Source organism: Mus pahari, chromosome 5 (genome assembly GCF_900095145.1).
Source record: "Mus pahari chromosome 5, PAHARI_EIJ_v1.1, whole genome shotgun sequence".
NCBI classification, from domain to species: Eukaryota; Metazoa; Chordata; class Mammalia; order Rodentia; family Muridae; genus Mus; species Mus pahari.
The window spans coordinates 106,827,310-106,841,337 of NC_034594.1; the positions used below are offsets into that span (position 1 = coordinate 106,827,310).

Consider the following 14,028-nt stretch of genomic DNA (forward strand, 5'->3'; position numbering starts at 1 on the left):
CCATGTGGACTGTACGCAGGAGTTTCCAGCTGGCCTAAGAGGAAGCAAATAACCCGAACTCAGACACAAGTTACTGAGCCTGGATGTTCCAGCTTACCCGAGAAGGGGTCTGGGGACACTTGTTAATGCTATATGTTTCTGTGGTTCTTAAGACTGGCAAGCAGACTGGGCCCCTCCAGATTCAGCACAGAGAAAGAAAAATAGGTATCGAAGATGACATTCAGAACCAAGTGTCAAGCCATTATCACTGTCCCCCTCCTCATACTGCATGCTTTTTACTTGAAACAGATTAGGCCAACCCCAAAGGCAAGGTCTGGCCCTTCTCTCTGGCTTTCTCTACAGGTCTTATCCACATCACCGAGGGGGACAAAGCTCTAAAAATAGGCAGTGCTGGGTTTTCCTGCATCTCTTGAATAGAGTTCTACCCTCGGGTGTCATCTTTGTTTCTTGCCCATGAGCTAGACTCAAGCTTGTCAAGAAATAAATGAAATACATCCAAAAGCTTGGGATCCCCGACCAGGTCAGAGTCCAGCTACCTGTTCTGCTTGGTCAGCTGTCCAGATGCATGGCTTCTCACGGAACACAATGAATGGCCTGGGTGCTCACTCAGACATCCTGCCTGAGTGGGCCTGACTCATTTTAAGCAAGGAGCTGCACATTCAAATTCTGTGGCCTGGAAATGCATGGGACGGGTAGAGGTCCACTAGGGAGACACATCAGGAGGGACCAGGCTAGAAGAGCTAGGAGGAGTTAGAGATGCAGATGGACAGTGACTCCCTAGATACAAGCTACCAGCATCAGCCTCATGCGGCTTGGCGAGGGAACAGTAAGTAATGAATATTCAAGTCAACATTTAGAAATTCAGATAAATCATTGTGGGGTTCCCCCCATCCTGTGCATCTAATAACCCACATCTGACCAAACCATCCCTAGAGGGAATGGCTGATCCTTTTCTCTCTTAATCCCTTTCCCTACCCCCCCCCTTAGCTCCAGGGCTTAGACTACAGGCCACTTGGCTGTGTCTGTCTGATTTGAAAGATGCATCCAAACCCAAACACTCACAGACAAGCAAGGGCCTCTGTGGTGTCCAGACTCCCGGATTCCCCCACCAGCAGAGAACATTCTAAACCTGGTCTCTCCCGAGCCCTAGGCAACCTAGTCATTCGATAGAATGACGATGCTTCTCCAACCAGGCTGAAGCTCTTACAGAGCCAGACTGTTGTCCTAGCCCTGGCATTGATAAACAAAAACCAACAGCCCAAACCACTTACTATTAGGCACGACAAACTGAGAGTGAAATTAAATAAGAACCAAAAAAAAAAAAAAAAAAAAATGCTGACGTTGTCATGGCAACAACATACACACTGATCCCAGGTTTAGTTAATCAGGAGATTTCTGAATCAAGACCCTGGGTTGGCTTTCTCCCCTCATTCTACATGGAGAAAGCAAGCTCCCAAATAGTGGGGCACAGGGCACAGCTCTCCCGCAGTCCCCAGCCCCACCCCCACTGACCAAGTCTGTGCATGCACTGAGCCCTTTTGTTACACACATGGTGGTGGAGGGGACTATGCATTCCCTGTCCTCATTATTCAGTCTTTTGTTTCCGCTGATCCCCCCCACCCTCCACTCAGTCCCCTGGCTCAGATCCTGGCTTGCTCTCCACTGGGCATGCACACCTGACTGCTTCTGACTTCCTGCGGGTCGGAGACACGCCATGCAAGGCAAGGAATGGGGTGGAGATGAGACCTGTTTCCAAGAAGAGACAAGCAGGAAGCTGGGGATGGGGATGAGATGCGCCCATGCTTGCAGGGGATGGCCAGGCCAGATCCCCTCTCACCTGTACTGGTCATAAAGGTGATGACGGTACTGCTGATGCCCTCGTTGTCCCGGGAATACACCCGCAACGTGTACGTCATCCCGGGAAAGAGGTCTGTCAGCTGTATAGGCTGGGCCTGGGCCTTAACAGGGACAGTTTTTTTCGTATGGTTGCCTGGGGAACAGAAACCTAGGTCAGCTTGCAACCAGGCACCAGGAGCTGGAGAGAGTGTTTAGGTTCCTGTTTCATCTGTCAGAGACGGAGAGGTGGGGAGACGGGGCTAAGGCACCCCGGGTCCAGTCCACCACACAGAACAGACGGCTTCAGCATGCAGCTCTAACTCCTCCTACATGATGTCTCCTCCTGAAGTCTCCCTTCCTCACCACGCATAGTCTTAGCACTAACCGTATCAAGATTGGCTGCCTTGGCCCTGAAGCGTGTCAGCTGCCCTGGCTGTGACTCACTTTCTGAGTGATTCGCTTTCTGGGAGGGCCAGCATGCTGGTTAGTATGCCACATGGTTAGTATCTCACATGGAGGTGGCTCTCACTCCACTCCTGGGTTCTTCTCGAACTCTGCCACATTGCAGATTGGCATATCAGACAAAGTATCTACATCTCCAGGTTGCGGGAGGGAATGGTGGTGATGGGAAGCTGAAAACAACCAGACCTAAATAGGGACTCCTGAGGCTCTAAAGCCCTCCTCCGACCACAAAACCTAGCACCAGGTTTTCATCTCCTAAGAGATCTTGGGGGGAAGGGATAACCCAGCTGTGTTTTCCGGCCAGTGTATTGGCTTCATTGCTCTTGCCCACATGAGAGAGGTGTGGGCTTCACCCTGAAGGACCAGGGGCCCCGCCTTGGCAAGAGCAGATGTTGGAACACATTCTGCAGCCCATTCAGTGTTTGATCCCAAGCTCTGATGCAGTGCGTGGGGTCATGATGAACCACTGGCTGTCTGTGACTGCTGCTTCCTCCTAGTCTCTGCACTGAGAGAGTATCTGCAGCTCAGGTCTGTGGCCTGGACAATACAGCAGAGCCATCAGAACGTCCTGGGTCTCGGTCAGATCAACACAGAAATGAGACCAGGCTCACTTTAGGACACTCAGCATCGTTATTCTGGGTAAGAGTGGACACAGGCCACAGTCCACGGATCCTCCATGACACATGCTCCTCAAGGCCTTTGCTAATGGGCTTCAGAGGTCCCTTCCTGCTCAAGGCTGTTCCTTCCACCTCCGCTACCTCTGGTAGGGATCGATTTCATGAGGCTAAAATGAAGCCAGGCTAAAAGGCTTCTAAGCCTAAGGGAGTTCAACAGGATCTCCTTAATGGGCATCTACCACTACCCTACCCACCAGCACTGCGCCACTGCCGCCACCCCCACCCCACATAGCAATGCTTACTGTCGATGTACTCAACCACAAAGTCAGTTCCAGGCCTGAAATTGTGCTTCCAGGTGATGTTGGCCCATTTACTGTTGGGGAGCACTGTGACGTTCCAAATGGACTGCTCGTCGGGGGCTGGCGGACGGGTTAGAAGAGGAGTTAGTGGTGAGGACAGAGGTGGCACAGGAGACTCAGAGAGGCACATCCATATGCATGCATACTCTCACACCCAGAGCCTGCCGGGAAAGGGAGGGATCAGGAAAGGCTGTGCATTCGGCCCAGTAGAGCTACAGGCTGCAGTCTTGATAGCCACAGGCCAAGGGTAGCTAGCCACCCAGGGCTGGGCAGGAGCAGCCAGGGGACCTGTCTGCATGTGAAGGGGATCAGGATGCTGTCGCTCACACCTCACAAGATGGGAACAAGAGTAGGCTTCCGGTCATTCCACTTATTCCCTTATTTTGGATTCCTTGCCATAGATCGGAAACAGTGCAAGGAAAGGGGCAAAGAAATGGGTCCTGTGGTCATGATGCCAGCAGACAGGGAGAGTAGGCTTTTTGTCTCCAACCAGAAGGAGAGGGGTTGCTTTTAAAAATCAAGCAGATGCCACTTGGGGTGTGGCTCAGTAGCAGTGAGCTTGCGGGGGGGGGGGGGCACATGGGTTCCACACCTAGCACCGCCAAAAATCACGGAAGAATGACTAGCAGCAAGGATGGGACTAAATACAGGCAAAGCTCTCCTGGCTTTCTGAAGCTAGAGAATACTAATCCAGGCAGGCGACATGGATCTGAGGCCCCCTGATCAATGAGAGCCTGGACGAACAGTACTGTGTGGCCAAGAACTTCAGGGTCCCTAATACAGTCAGAGTTGACATCCCTGCCACATGCCAGATGGGAACAAAAGATGATGAGCTCTCCTTGGTAGCCCAACCTTAGTGTTCTCTATATTAGAACCCTGCTTGCTGGCTTCCCAGCTATAGAACTACTGAGGCTTGATCTCTTCATAACAAAGAGGACGTTAATTATCGTGCTGGAGGGGGTGGTGGTGGCTGGGAACTACTCTATCAAAGCCACAGAGCTGTCTGAAACCATCACCCCGTCTACAGGAGAACGGCAGCAGCGTCCCAATGCAAGAGTCCCAGAAGTCTGATTACCACATTTCCCAGCAAAGATTTAGCAGCAGAGGACTAGCCAGGATACTTGTAGTTCAAAGGCTTTACAAGCCTGGCTCCTGTATATTTAATTAGAATGCAAGGGGGCACTGTCACCAACTCAGTTGTCAAACATAAATGAATAGTGTATTGACGGTGCATTTATGCATTATCTATCTGCCATGTGACTGAGTCTGCAGGGCTGGGGAAGTGATAAAAGATTTTCTGATTTTCACTTCAAAGAAATGTTTTTTTTCCCCTATTGCAATCCTGTCAGGTTGCCCCAGGTGAACACAGTGTGTGTCAAGAGAAGGGCTGAGAAAGGCGCCACTAATGGCAGCAGAAGGCCTGCTGCCTGGGAGGGAGGGGGACAGGCTGCTTTTCTGCTCCATGTTCCATTTTGATCATGCTGACTCCTCTCCTGATTCCCTCCTCCCGGAAGTTCAAGGCTCTTGTAGCAGTAATGGAGTTGTTTAGCTCCACTTTGGGGGTCTTTCTTGCTCCTCAGTCCGGGACTCTGTACAATCGCATTTGCATCTACACTAGATGGTTTGACCCCCAGTGAGCTTCGGGGTGCTCTTAGGAAAGGTCAAGTAGAGGCTGGAGTGGTGGCAGGGATGGAGATGCTTGTCGAGCAAGCCTGTCAAACCGAGTTAGGATCCCCCAAACCCAAACAGAAGCTGAATACAGAAACACAAGGGTCTGTCATTGCAGACCAGGAGACCAGAGGCTGAAAGAAGACATGAGAAGCCTGCAGGCCCTGTGTGTACAGCAGCAAACCACAAGACACTGTCTCAAGTAAGATGGAAAGCCAGCATCAACACTTAAGGCTGTTTCTCTGATCGTCATGTATGTATCTATTCACACACGCTGACATGCGCGCACACACACACACACACATTATACACACAGAGAATATAAAGTTCCTTTAAAAACCCAAGCAATGGGAGAGCAAGATGAGTTTGAGGCGGGGACCATACAGAAGGGCCAGAACGATGACTGCTAAAGAACTGTGGTGTTCAAAGGGGAGGGACCCAGAAGGTGAACCCTGAGGGGCTGTGAAGTCAGAGGGAGGCCGTGATCAGCAAGCGCTGTTCCACCCGCTCCTGGCACCTAAGAGCTAGGGAATAGCACACAAATCTAGAAAGTGCCACAAAGGATACCCTGCAAAAGGAGATGTTATGAGACATTTTATGTGACGGTAGAAGACAAGATGAAGATGAAATTTCATATAAAGATTCCCTGGAAGCTGAGGTACTTCGCGGTTGTCCCCAAACTCCCCATAAGACTGGGACTGAGGCCAGGCCCTCTGTAGCTTCAGACAAGGCCTACACCTGGGCAGTGAGTCATGGGGTCACGGGGTCAGTCCTGCCTGCTGTAAGAATGATGTTTCTAGGTCAGGAACTGCCAGGGCACAAGGTTCCGCTGTTTCTGGATTCTTGGATCAACTCTGTGAACTGAAGCACTTTAAGGATTCAAAAAGCCTTCCTCTGGTGAAAATCCCTCTCTGCGCCCTAGAGGACAGTGACCCCCCCTCCCCCCCCACCCCCCTGAGCCGCTGACGGCAGCATTTGATTGCTTGGACGGCCTCGCCTGGGCTGGCTTCGCCCATCACCTCCATGTTTACACTCCAGTACTGCACCTCGAAAGCAAACCAGCCTTTCCAAGGGCTGAGGGGCTCAGCTGTGACTCACCTGCCTCTGCTTACAGCTCACGAGACACCACAAAACTGAGCAAACTCTAACAGGACTGTCCAGCCTCCACCTCCATTCAGAGGCTAACAGGCAGGTGGGTGGGAGTCAGGGAGGCTGGGAGGCGGGAGGGACGTGCCCAAGAAGTAAAAGCCGTGGAGGCTGGGGGTGGGGCATCTAATGATTCTCCAGGAGAGGGAGCATTCTGGATTCTTCCTAGAAGTCTTTCCGGCTGCTTCAGGCTAACTTTATAGCTGCCTCCTGAGCACAGGAAGTTAGAGACCCTCTACTCTGGGATAATACAAGGTTGATGCTTGGGATTCAGAAATGGTTGGATTCTCCAAGGATCTTTTCATGCTCAGGGAGCAGGGCTGTGGAGCCCAGGGACCCTAAAGCCATCCCTGGAACTCTTGCAGTTCCTCCTCCAGGTATGTGCTTTAGGAGTGACAGAAAAGCGATGGGGCATGGTTGGGCACCATGACATGACCTGGGAACACCACTTCCTGCATGCTCTAACTTTTAAAAGGAAGTACCTGCAAGGAGTCCCTGGGGACAGGGGTGCAAGGAAGGGGCAGGGGCTCCAGAGCCAGCGCCGCATGGCACAGCAGCCACTCCCTGCTCCTCCTCCTCCTGGCCTCTGTCCCTAGAGGTGGACAGATGTGGTGGAGCCAGCAGCTCTCTTGGCCAGACACACAGCCATTAGAACCTTCCCCTCTCACCACTTCTCTTCTTGAGTACCCATCCCTGGCTGACGACTTGGCATATGCTTGGGATACTCTCTGAGAAGCCTGGAGCCCTGTGGAAGATCTGATTAGCATTAAGGAGCACTGGGTGGTGAATGACCACCCATGTGTGCTCAGGACAGGGTCTCTGGGCCTAGTTTGCAATGTAGAACATGGCAGGGCTGGGCTGGTAATTGCCACTCCAAAGCCCATCGCTCAGCCAGGGAAGTCTGGGTTTGTCTGGAGAAGCTGGGAGGTGGACTCAGAAGGGGTCAGGAGCATGGGCAGTGCACAATACCGGTTTCGTGAATCTTAGTCCCAGTGGTGGTAGTGGGAGGACTCTCCGTAGTGGTGGTGGTGGTGGCGGCAGTGGTTGTAGTAGTTGTGGCAATGGTGGTGGCGACGGTGGTAGGTACGACGGTTGGGATGATGGGAACTGTTGTGGCTTCGCTGGTGGCAGCAAGGGCAGTAGCATCAGTACTGCTCACAAGGCCTGTGGTACCCACGGTAGTCGGGGGTAACGTGGGAGGAGCTAAGAGGGAAGTGTGAAACAACCGAGTCTGGTTGGTCTGGTAGCACACAGCTAGTACATCTGGCCCCCACGTGCAAGGCAGGCAGCCCAGTGGCGAGATGGGCTCAGAAGTCAGAAGCCCCCCCAAGCATCCGCACTGGTCCAGAAGGACCCCAGCAACCAACATACAGCCATGGGAGAGGAAGAGAATGAAGCTGGTGTGTGGTTCATTTTCTTCTCATGGTCTGTGTAGCTTGAAGCACCCAGCATGCATTCAACCAGGGACCAGGAGAGTGGTCAAAGGACATTCACACTAAACCATTTGAACTCCAGGGATGGCACAAACCGTGGGCCACATACCATCTACAAAGTCTCAGAAATATCAGATGGGTCCAGCCCTGGAGCCTTGGCTCAGAGGAGCAGTGGGCAGGAGTCTGGGCTCTGTCCTCCAGGGACTCAGAGCAGACAACCACTCCCAGTTCTTCACTCTAAAGTCCCCTCATCCCCGGGTCATCTCTGTGGTTTCTGTCTCCCTTCCCCACCTCTCCCTTCTCTGCCTACTGATGGCTCCCCCAACCCCCAACCTAAACTTGCCTTTCAGTCTAGGATACTTAGGGTCTACAGACCCTGAGTCCTTCCTGTTCATATTCAAACCTAGAATGGATGACAGTGTGGCCTGTGATGGGCAACCTTAGCCTCCCAGCTACAGAAAGGCATGGAAACTGCAGGACAAAAGAGCTGAGTGCCAGCTCCCTCTCTGGAAATCTCCAGAGGGGCTCAGCCAGGCTCTTATCTGCGCTGACTGCTCACGATCCACCTCCATCTAAAGCGGCCCTGGGGTCTAGTCTACAAACTTGGCCACCTGTTCATCGTGTTCTTTTTCTGTTGAACAGACAGGGAAGCTCGTGAGGGTCTTCTCCTTGTTCTCCAGGTCAGTCTTTGCTGGGATAACAGTGTGAGGATGACCAGGCAAACGAGAGAGAGAGCAGAGTGGTCTCGCTTGCTGCATCACTGCTAATGATCTGACCACTGTCTATCTTCTGATGTCGTTGGCGGTAGGCAGAGACTAAGACATAAACGTAACCCTATCTTTGGAGACATAGTGACATGCTCTTCTGCCTCAAATCTCCTAAGAACCTGATAAATAATGTCCCCTCCATCTCCCATCCTCACAGAAGAGGGCAAGGCCAGGGATGGAAGCCAGAGAACTTTGCCCAGGAGAATCAGGCTCCTGAGTCGAAGACATTTCAATCAGAACGTGACTTATTTTACTTCCATGGGCCTCTGATGCTATAAGCCCTGTAGGGAAGAAGGGCGCATTTGCAAGGTCTCCGAAGCATCCTTATGTATAAAAGCAGAGCTATGACTGAGCCCTAAGTGTGGGGACTGGATGACTGTCCACTATGTCTCAGAGAATCCAACGGAAGTCCAAAGTCAGTAACAGTGTAGCCCCCAAACCCCAGTCAACTTCAGGCATCAAGAAAGTACCAGGAGGACCTGGTAGAGCGTAGTAGGGAGCAGGAGAGAAGCCCCCCTGTCATTGTTTTTCCAGGGTTCAAACCCAAGGTAGCCCTAGGCCAGAGAGTCAGCTCAGTGCTCTTAACACTCAGCACGAAGGGCTTGGCTTATCCCACTCACCAACATGCCCGTGGAAGCACGCATTCATGTCTGTGAGACACTATGAGGCAAAGATCAGCCGTCTCGGGGCTGGGTCTGTGTCCACCATGACTGTAACCACAAGTGAGGCAAAGGAAGGGGTTTTATTCCTCTGGATAGGACAGTTCTCACTTAGTTCTTTATGAACAATGCATCTTTTAGTACTTTCTGGGAGATGAGAGGGTCACAAGGTTCTGTTTTCTGTGACTATTTAAACGGTGTCATGAGAAAATACTCCTCATAACTTAGGTCACTGCCCCGCCCTGTCATAAAGTACAGGAACCTGGGTTCCTTTCCTTCAGGTACAGAGGCTGTACATTTTCCAGGGTCCACGAGTCCAAGTCCATTTTCCTCAATAGTCTCCTATGACTGCTGGTCCTTTAACAGACAGGGACATACACTCACATCTCCCCTAGTCCCTCTGTATCATGTGCTTTCCAGGGCATTTCAGCAAGAGCCCTTGGGACAGAAATGAGAGGTTAGACTAAGTTTCAAACTTTGTTCAGCAGCTTGAAGTTAAGGGTGAGAAGTGACCATGTGGATGCTTCCAGCCATATCCCCCTCCTCTGATAGCCATTCCTACCGCGTATAAAGGAAGGCATTCTCTGTGGTGATAGGTCCTGGGTTCTTCCCCTTGGGCTGTGGCAAGCTTCAGAGTAGAAGTGAGAAGAGGAAATGGGGAGAGAGGGTGGGAGCTACTGGAAGCCCCCAGGAATGTCCCCAGTGAAGTTCCGTAAAGAGTAGACCTCCAGAGGCCACAGCTGTTGAGTCAGCTTGCCCTGGACCCATTCATTGCTATGTCTGTCATCCCCAGGCCGGAGGGCCACAGGATACAGGGAGGGCAAAGCCAAGAGGAAAGGCATCATAGCTGGAGAGAGAACCATCCAAAGCCTGTGATGGGGAGGCAGGAAGGGCATGAGCTTTCCACAAGAGAACTATGTATTGCTCAGGCCTGTCAGAGCGCTTCAACCTAGGACTGAGTTGGGGAGAGGATGGAAGACTGGTGAGCCCTGAAGAGGGGCTGGCATTAACAGAGGGGATCACAGGTTAGGTAGACATATTCCTGGGTTAGAAGTTGTGTCTAGCCACAGCAGGAACTGAGTGTGGGGAAAGCCCTGGCTGGTACTGATTGGTGATCACAACTGGCCAGCAACCTAGAGAGAGCCATGAACGTCCAGTACCGAAGATGGTTAGAGAAGCCTAGATTTGGCAGCTGGGAGTCTGCCAATATAGGGAAGGCCAACCCTATAGACTGTCTCAGTCCCCAAGGAAAACACACAATTAAGGACTTGAGCGTTTGGGAGGGCACTGTGTAGAGACGGAGAGGCGACACATCTTGCTCATTTTCTCGGTGTCCTAAACCCGCCACAGAGCAGAGCTTCTTCTATCAGCAACCCACCCAACCTTCACAGCTCTGAGCTGAGTCAAAGACAAGAACAGCTTCCAGGCATTCCAAGATGGAATGTTCGGTCCAAGATCGTCCACATGGCACGAAGATTACCCCAGCCAAGTCACAGACTGTTAGACAGATGGGAAGTAGTCCTAGCAGACTGCAGATACAGGTGGATGAGAGGGATTATCCTCACCGGGCGATAGAAGAACTGATCAATTTGGGGGGAAGTGACGAGGTTTGGTGAAGATGAGAGAAGGAAGAGGGTGGCGGGCTGGACACTGCTCCCTTTGAATAGACCCAAGCTCTACTGGCCCCAGAAGGTGTTGTGCACGAAAAGCTGACAACATCTGATATAACTGGCACGTCTCCGTTACCAAAAAGTACAACCTACCCTTCCCGCATGTCATGTGGAAGTTGGTGCCTGGGAAACACACTTGATTGACAGCAGAGACCCGGGGCCCATTCTGCACGGCATGCTGAGTTTAGATCATTTAAAATTGGAAGGAGGACATGGAGGGGGAGTTGGAATGACACTTTTCCTTGCAACTGCAGCTCACAGGAGGGCTGCACAGACTGTCCTCTGAACACAGCAGACTTCTTACTGCTGGATCCTCTACACTGGGTCTGGAGTGCCCAATGAGGAGGGAGACAGGGAGATGCTTGACCAATGAATCAGCTTTGAGTGGACTCGCCCCAAGTACCTGTTGTCTCCACGGTGGAAGAGACTCACACATGAGCCAGGAAGACAGGGCGACCCTCCCTCTAGCATGGCAAGAATTGTTTGCTCTGTGGTTCCCAGGACTTGGACCACTTCTGTGATTCACATCCTGGAAGGGGGCTTGTGGCGGGGAAGCACTGGCCTAGCTGGCTGGCCTGGTTACTGGGTAGGAGGATGAAAGGCTGAGGTAGGGAAGCCTGGTGGTTTCTTATTGCGGGTGGATCTCGCTGGCAAAACATCAAACCATAAGGGGGATATGCAACAGAAGCAGAATCAACGTAGGAAGCAGTGGGTGGAAAGAAACGGGCGTTGGTAGGAAGCAAACCAAGTGAGCTAGGAAATACAGAGCAAGCTCGGATTCCTGCCTGGTTCTTGATTCTCTCACCTAAGGGTGTGTCTTAACAAAGCTTGTTTCTTTATACAGGCTCTCGTGTATTCTGTAATGCCCTCAGCTCCTCTAACTTGTGGGAAAATTCAAGCTCAGAGGACTAGGAAAGGAACCCGGACAGCCCTCGGTAGAGCTTTGATGGCCCTCAACCTAACATCATGAGGACTGGAGGGGAAAGTTGTTAGCAGGTTGGCTTTTATCACAGACCCACCTGGTCAGCTGCTGACCCCAAAGGAGGAGGTCTGTCTCCATACTGAATACTGAGGAGATGAGTTCCTGGAGTCAAGACCACCAATCCCTGACACACACTGAGGCTCCAGGCCCTGGAGCTCTGATCTCACTCGTGCTTGCTTAGTCTCACTGAATGGAACGTACGCTAGCTGGTGGAATGGCGCTGGGTCCCCCCATGCAGCATGCAAAGGCCAGCATGCAGTGTGTTCACCCTTTCAGGGGGAATTGTGGCATCACCAGGGCCAGGAGCCAGCTGTTCCCTCTATAGCACACCTTCTAAGAGCATCTCTATGATCAGAGATGTCAGGTCCAGCGAGGCTCAGGTGGCCACAACAGGTTTTCTCATGGCTTCAGAGGGTTCTGCATGTGAGACCCCTTCCGAGCCAGCCTCCTTCGCAGGGACAAGTATTATACGAAAGGAGAGAGCAGGCGCACATCCTCTAGTCAACACTCTCTAAACACCTTCCTTTCAAGGTTGGCTTCTCCACTGAAAGGGTGACCTGGAGCATGCTTTCAGCCCACGCCACTTCCTCTTGCTGGGCTCTGGCCAGCATGGGCTCCATCTGCACTGCCCCGAGCCATGCCCGTTACCTCTGTTGATGGTACAATACCTGCGGTTGGAGTAGCTTCAGACACAGCACCCAAGATGGCCAGAGAGAGAGAGAGAGAGAGAGAGAGGGAGAGAGGATGAGAGAGGGAAGAGAAAACAGCATAGGTGAGACCACAGAGGAGAAGAAAGGGCCTGGCTCAAGCCTGACTCCAGGGGTACCGCCAGGTGCTAGATGCAACCCTGAGGATGCTAAGTGGTGTTCAGGGAGTCATGCTCAACCCCACCAGAGCCAGGCAGGTTGCCATTATTTCACCTGGGGCTTAACACATTTCTATCCATATTCAAGGGTTTGCTGTATAAGACGTGCTGTGCCTGCAGGTACCATTCAGGCAGAGTGCTATATTCCAGCTTTCCCCCAAGGATTTTCCTACCCTGGCTGGGCTAAGTGACCCTCTATGACGCCAGGAATTGAGGATAAAGATGTAGGTGGTGCAGGAGCAGCAACAAGAGCCCCTGCAAGATGCTGGGTAGTAGGGCGAGGGACCGGCCCAGGCTCATACGTTCAAAGTATGATGACGCTGAAGGCCCTGGAGCTCTAAGAGCACCTGACCTGGTTTTCTACTGCCTCAGTTTCCCCTATTAATTGTACTTCATGAGATTAGGAACACGAATATGATGGAGAGCTCTAGAACAAATCTCTGAACAATTTCCACAAATTCAAAACTATCTGTGCTCTCTCATCCCTTGGAGTTGAGGAATTCCTCCATCATGGTCACTGGGGTTGGACAAAGGGGCTTTGTCTGCTGCCCTGAGCCGGGAAGAGAGGCTTTCTGGACATCTCTAGAAGTACGGAGAGAGTGTACCATAGCCTGTTAGTCTCTGGTGGCAACCCTAACCAACTTCCTGAATGTCCAGGGGTTGGAGGAGGATATCAGAATTGGGGGTTTGTGTGTGACTACACCTTATCTAGGAGACCAGAGAGGGACACAGGGGACCGAAGGTCCTTTCCCAACTGCTGCCGCAGCTGTACAGAATACTGAGATGGGGCAGCAGGGCCTGGTCGTCCCCTTAGGAAGCACAGTGCTCTCCTGGGACACAGATGAGAATGCTCGGAAGAGCACATCTGGATCAGGAGAAGACCACAGCCCTCATGGGAGGCAGGCACTAGTCGCGATCATGACAGTCTCAGGGATACTTGTTCATATCCCCTTACTTATTGAATCTCCCCAAACTTCCTGCCTTTGGCAGCACCTTCATTCAGGCAGAAAGACAAAGAGACACTCTTGAGGATTGTGAACTTCCTATTATCTCCATGTCCCTTGCTTCTGGTGCAGTGCCTGGCTTGGTACATGAGGGTGGGTCCTCCAAAAAAAATGGCTGTTGTATAGACTATTGTCTCTCTGGAGAGGTAGAGGGTGCTCACCATTTACAAGGTGCTGCCAGTATTGAGGCTTTTGTGGTCCAATTTTTTTGGGATGTTACACTGAAACCAGCAATGCACGCAAATGATCCGAGAGCGCCCTCTACTGTACACTCAAGTCAGGCGCAGCTCTGGCTTGGGATCTTAGAGGTTGGGACTGGCCTTGAAGCTGGCTTGGTAAAGAGTTGTTCCCAGCTCCTACCTCTCTGCAACCAGATACTTCACATTATTCATGTTGCAAAGGGAGAACATATTTCCTGCTCTGCTTTTGATCCAGGCAAGCATTTTGCCCTATCTCCTTGGCTTTATATGCCCTTGGCAAAGACAGGATGTTCCCAGAGTCTTTAGGGAGGACTCTCTCAGTGATATTCTTGCCTCACTCAGTAGATGAGCAGTTTGACT

The 14,028-nt window shown here is 51.8% G+C and overlaps 1 protein-coding gene across 19 annotated transcripts in view; it reads right to left on the reverse strand.

Moving 5' to 3' along the window:
• Nfasc (neurofascin) overlaps nucleotides 1-14,028 on the reverse strand; it is a 173,911-nt gene that overhangs the window by 13,415 nt on the left and 146,468 nt on the right. For 8 of the 19 annotated variants that reach the window (XM_029538287.1, XM_029538288.1, XM_021199194.2 and 5 more), the window contains 4 exons: nucleotides 12,268-12,282; nucleotides 7,058-7,291; nucleotides 3,218-3,334; nucleotides 1,838-1,990 (listed from right to left, as the gene is read on the reverse strand). The exons of 4 other annotated variants lie outside the window; for them this stretch is intronic. In XM_029538287.1, coding sequence (XP_029394147.1) covers nucleotides 1,838-1,990; nucleotides 3,218-3,334; nucleotides 7,058-7,291; nucleotides 12,268-12,282 — 519 coding nt within the window. Of the gene's footprint in view, nucleotides 1-1,837; nucleotides 1,991-3,217; nucleotides 3,335-7,057; nucleotides 7,292-12,267; nucleotides 12,283-14,028 lie in introns of those variants that run through there. 7 more of the 19 variants (XM_029538295.1, XM_029538292.1, XM_021199195.2 and 4 more) reach the window with 3 other exon arrangements.